The 3,061-nt window shown below is 59.2% G+C and overlaps 1 protein-coding gene across 1 annotated transcript in view; it reads right to left on the bottom strand.

Annotated features, from left to right (window-relative positions):
• Tmem14a (transmembrane protein 14A) overlaps positions 1 to 2,858 on the bottom strand; it is a 12,169-nt gene extending 9,311 nt beyond the window's left edge. Inside the window, exons 1-2 of the mRNA XM_023711937.1 lie at positions 2,844 to 2,858; positions 2,649 to 2,773 (exon numbers count right to left, since the gene is read on the bottom strand). Coding sequence (XP_023567705.1) covers positions 2,649 to 2,773; positions 2,844 to 2,858 — 140 coding nt within the window. The remainder of the gene's footprint in view (positions 1 to 2,648; positions 2,774 to 2,843) is intronic.
• Positions 2,859 to 3,061: the final 203 nt, after the last annotated feature.

Below are 3,061 nucleotides of genomic sequence, written 5' to 3'. Positions count from 1 at the left end.
TGCAGGTCCGCTTCATGGACATGCACTGGGAGGCCCCAAAGGCAGTGGTGGAAGCTAGGAAGACCACTGCCCGAGGGATGAAGATCTGCCAGCAGGCTGAGGGGTCTGCACTGGAGCCAAGAAACAATGCTCAAGGCAAGCACCAGAGCTCCCCCAAAAGTACCACAGCCATCCCCAGGGACAATGAGGTCCTGAGCTCCCCCTCCAACAAGAACAGCCAACTCATCAGGAAAGCCAGCATGCTAAGGTCCTCCAGCAGATCAGCCCAGATGAGCCAGCGGCCTCCAGCAGCTTCTCCAGACAGCCTCACCCGTTCTGCCTCTTACACTGCCAGCAACAACCCTCAGGTGGGCCTCCCCCACCCAGCACTGCGCTAGTTCTGTTCAGCTGGGCGTCACAAGCTGACCACCAGCTCTCCATCCACCACAAATGACATACGAGCTTTCTTGTGGATTTCTTTCAATTTTCGCACTGCTCACCAGTCAGATTCACCACAGTTTTACTCCCCATAGTAACCAGTAAGAAAGTGACTCAGAGTGGAAAAGAGGCATCTAGCTCACCTCAGACTGGGGACAACTTCCTGTGAGGAAGCCTCTGAGGAGGAGAAGCCTGAGAACAGGAAGAGTACAGGCGAGCTCACCTGCACCCAAGCAGCAGCAGTGAGAGATCTGATGCGTAGGAAGAAATGGATCCCAAACCAAGTACTGACTACCACCCTTTTCCAGGGGACAAAACTGAGGCACAGAGCAGGCAGGCAATGCTCCAGTCACACAGCAAGGCCAAGATTTCGAACACAGACAGGCCTCCCAGGCACTTGCTGCTCCAGTAGCAGCTGCTACCTTCTCTTTTACCTAGATTTGGGCTTGATGTAGGCCAGGCTCTCTCTATTTCTGCATGCCAAGCAAACAGAGGTGGGGTGAATTTGCACCTTGGGCACTCGGTGAGTCACACCAGATCACAACCGACACTCAAACTCAATTCAGTTCACTGACATTCGCTGAGCACCTTCTCTGTCACAGCAGTAAAAAGCCAAGCAAAGCTCTAGACCCAGCTCTGGTCTTGGAGGTCCTACAGCACAGTGGCAGGAGGAGGAAGGTGCTGAGTGAGCCACACCGGGCACCTCAGAAGAGAGGGCTGGGGAGACACTCCAGGGCTGCGCCCACAGGGAGCCCTCCCACAGCAGGAGCCTGGCTACTGTCCTGAAAGCAGTGGGATGACGCAGATGAGCCTCACAGTTAGGTTTAGATTCCAGCAACCGCATCCTGGCTGCAGGAGTGAAGGCTTACGGCAATGCCGTCCTGAGCTAAGAGCTCAGCTGAGGCCAGGCGCCCTGCCCAGCACATTGGGCAAGAAGGTGGAGCACGGTGCGTGACCTCAGAGCTTCAGGAGCACAAATCAGCAGGCTAGATGTGGGGACTCAGGGCTGGGGACAAATCAGAAAGAACACAGCTCCAAGCTCTTCATGACACTACAGGGTCAGCAGCTGTGGTTGGGAAATCAGAGCTGTGGCTTTAGGCTTCCCTCTGACCTGGAAGGGCCATCAGGAGAGACACGGTCAGCCCTGACACTGGTGCCTGTGACGAGAGCACTGGACAGAGGGAAGCATGTGGTGGAGAGAGGGGAGGTGGCCGGGAAGGCCAAGACCCACATGCAGCACCCAGGAAAACGCCCTTCCCTACAGATCAGAGGCTCCCAGGGCAGTTGTCCAACATCATGTCATGTGGGGACTTGATTTTTCTCCTAACACTAAGCAGGGTGAAAGGCGGACTTCTGAGCGACCCCTCTGGAGACACCTTCCCTTTACCTGGGTGGGGCTACGCAAGCTGGAATCTCTCTCCTCTTGGCCACTGGGGCCCTGAGGGCAAACCCAGATTCGGTTCATCTTCCTGTCCTCCCAGCTCCAAGCGCCAAGCGCACTGCCCCACACTGGTCAACGCTGAGGATACACCGAGTGGTACATGAGCGACTGAAGGACACTTCCGTATGGGGAATGACGGACCCCCCCCCCACGGCCCCCATCCATCACCCCCACCCTCACAGCAGCTGCATGGCCAGGTGCCAAACAGCGCCCTAACCCGCTTAGTGCCCTGAATGCTATTCTAGGGAAGCAGTGTACGCCTACTCCCAGGGCTTGCAAACGCTTTCCCTTCTCGCAGAGAACTCAGACAAGAAGCAGTGCGCCTCCAGCTCCTTTAGGGAGGAGTCAGGTTACAATATCTGGGGGCAAAGCAGCAAAATGATTCGCCGCACTGCACCGCACACGAGGTGCAAAGCTTCGCCTGGGCCCCGCACGGAGCTCTCCAAAGCGGGGAGAACCGGAGACACTGAGTCCCGGCGCGGTGCACGCCAGCCCCCTCCCCACCCGCGGAGAGGGGAACGTCCAGCAAGTCCGAGGGGCCCCTCCCACGACACGCCACAGCGCCCTCGCCCACGCCCTGGCTCCGGTGAGCGGAAGGCGGTTTAGGGGTGAGGGCAGGAGAAGGCGGGTTCGGCAAACTCCAGGAGGAAAGAGGGTGGGGTGGTGCTCGCTATCGGGTCCCGGGCCTCCGCAGGGAAACCCAGCTCTGGGCACGCACGGCGCACGCGCAGGCCCGAGCCGGCCCAGACTGCAAAGCCAGGAGGCCGGGACCCCGTGCGAAAGAGGGTACCTGTCCGGAAGCCCGCCGCCGCGCTCCGCTCGGCTCCCGCCCGCAGTCCGACTCGGCCTCCCGCTGTGCGCGTGCGCGGCGCCGGCGCTAGTCCCGCCCCGGAGCCCGGCGCTGTCTGCTGGCCCCTGCAGGACTGGCGAGGTGAAGCAGTCCTAGTTGGTTCTCTTCCGGCCCTCCTAGGCCTGGGGGTCTTACCCGCCCCTCCTGCATGCTGGGCATGAGCTTTCGTTGCCACTGGTCCGTAGCCCCAGCCCTAGGACGATGTTTAGCAGTTTAATTGATTCTTCGCTCCAAACACCCTCAGGGTCGCAACAGGACCCAGCATTTTACCTGCTGTCCAGCAGATGGGTCCTGTTTTCGGGAAAGGGAACCACAGTCCACGGAAGTGAAACGACTAAGATGTCCAGAATCTG

The sequence above is a fragment of the Octodon degus genome, unplaced genomic scaffold (assembly GCF_000260255.1).
Source record: "Octodon degus isolate 3935 unplaced genomic scaffold, OctDeg1.0 scaffold00022, whole genome shotgun sequence".
NCBI lineage: Eukaryota > Metazoa > Chordata > Mammalia > Rodentia > Octodontidae > Octodon > Octodon degus.
This window is presented reverse-complemented; position numbering and strand designations above follow the sequence as displayed.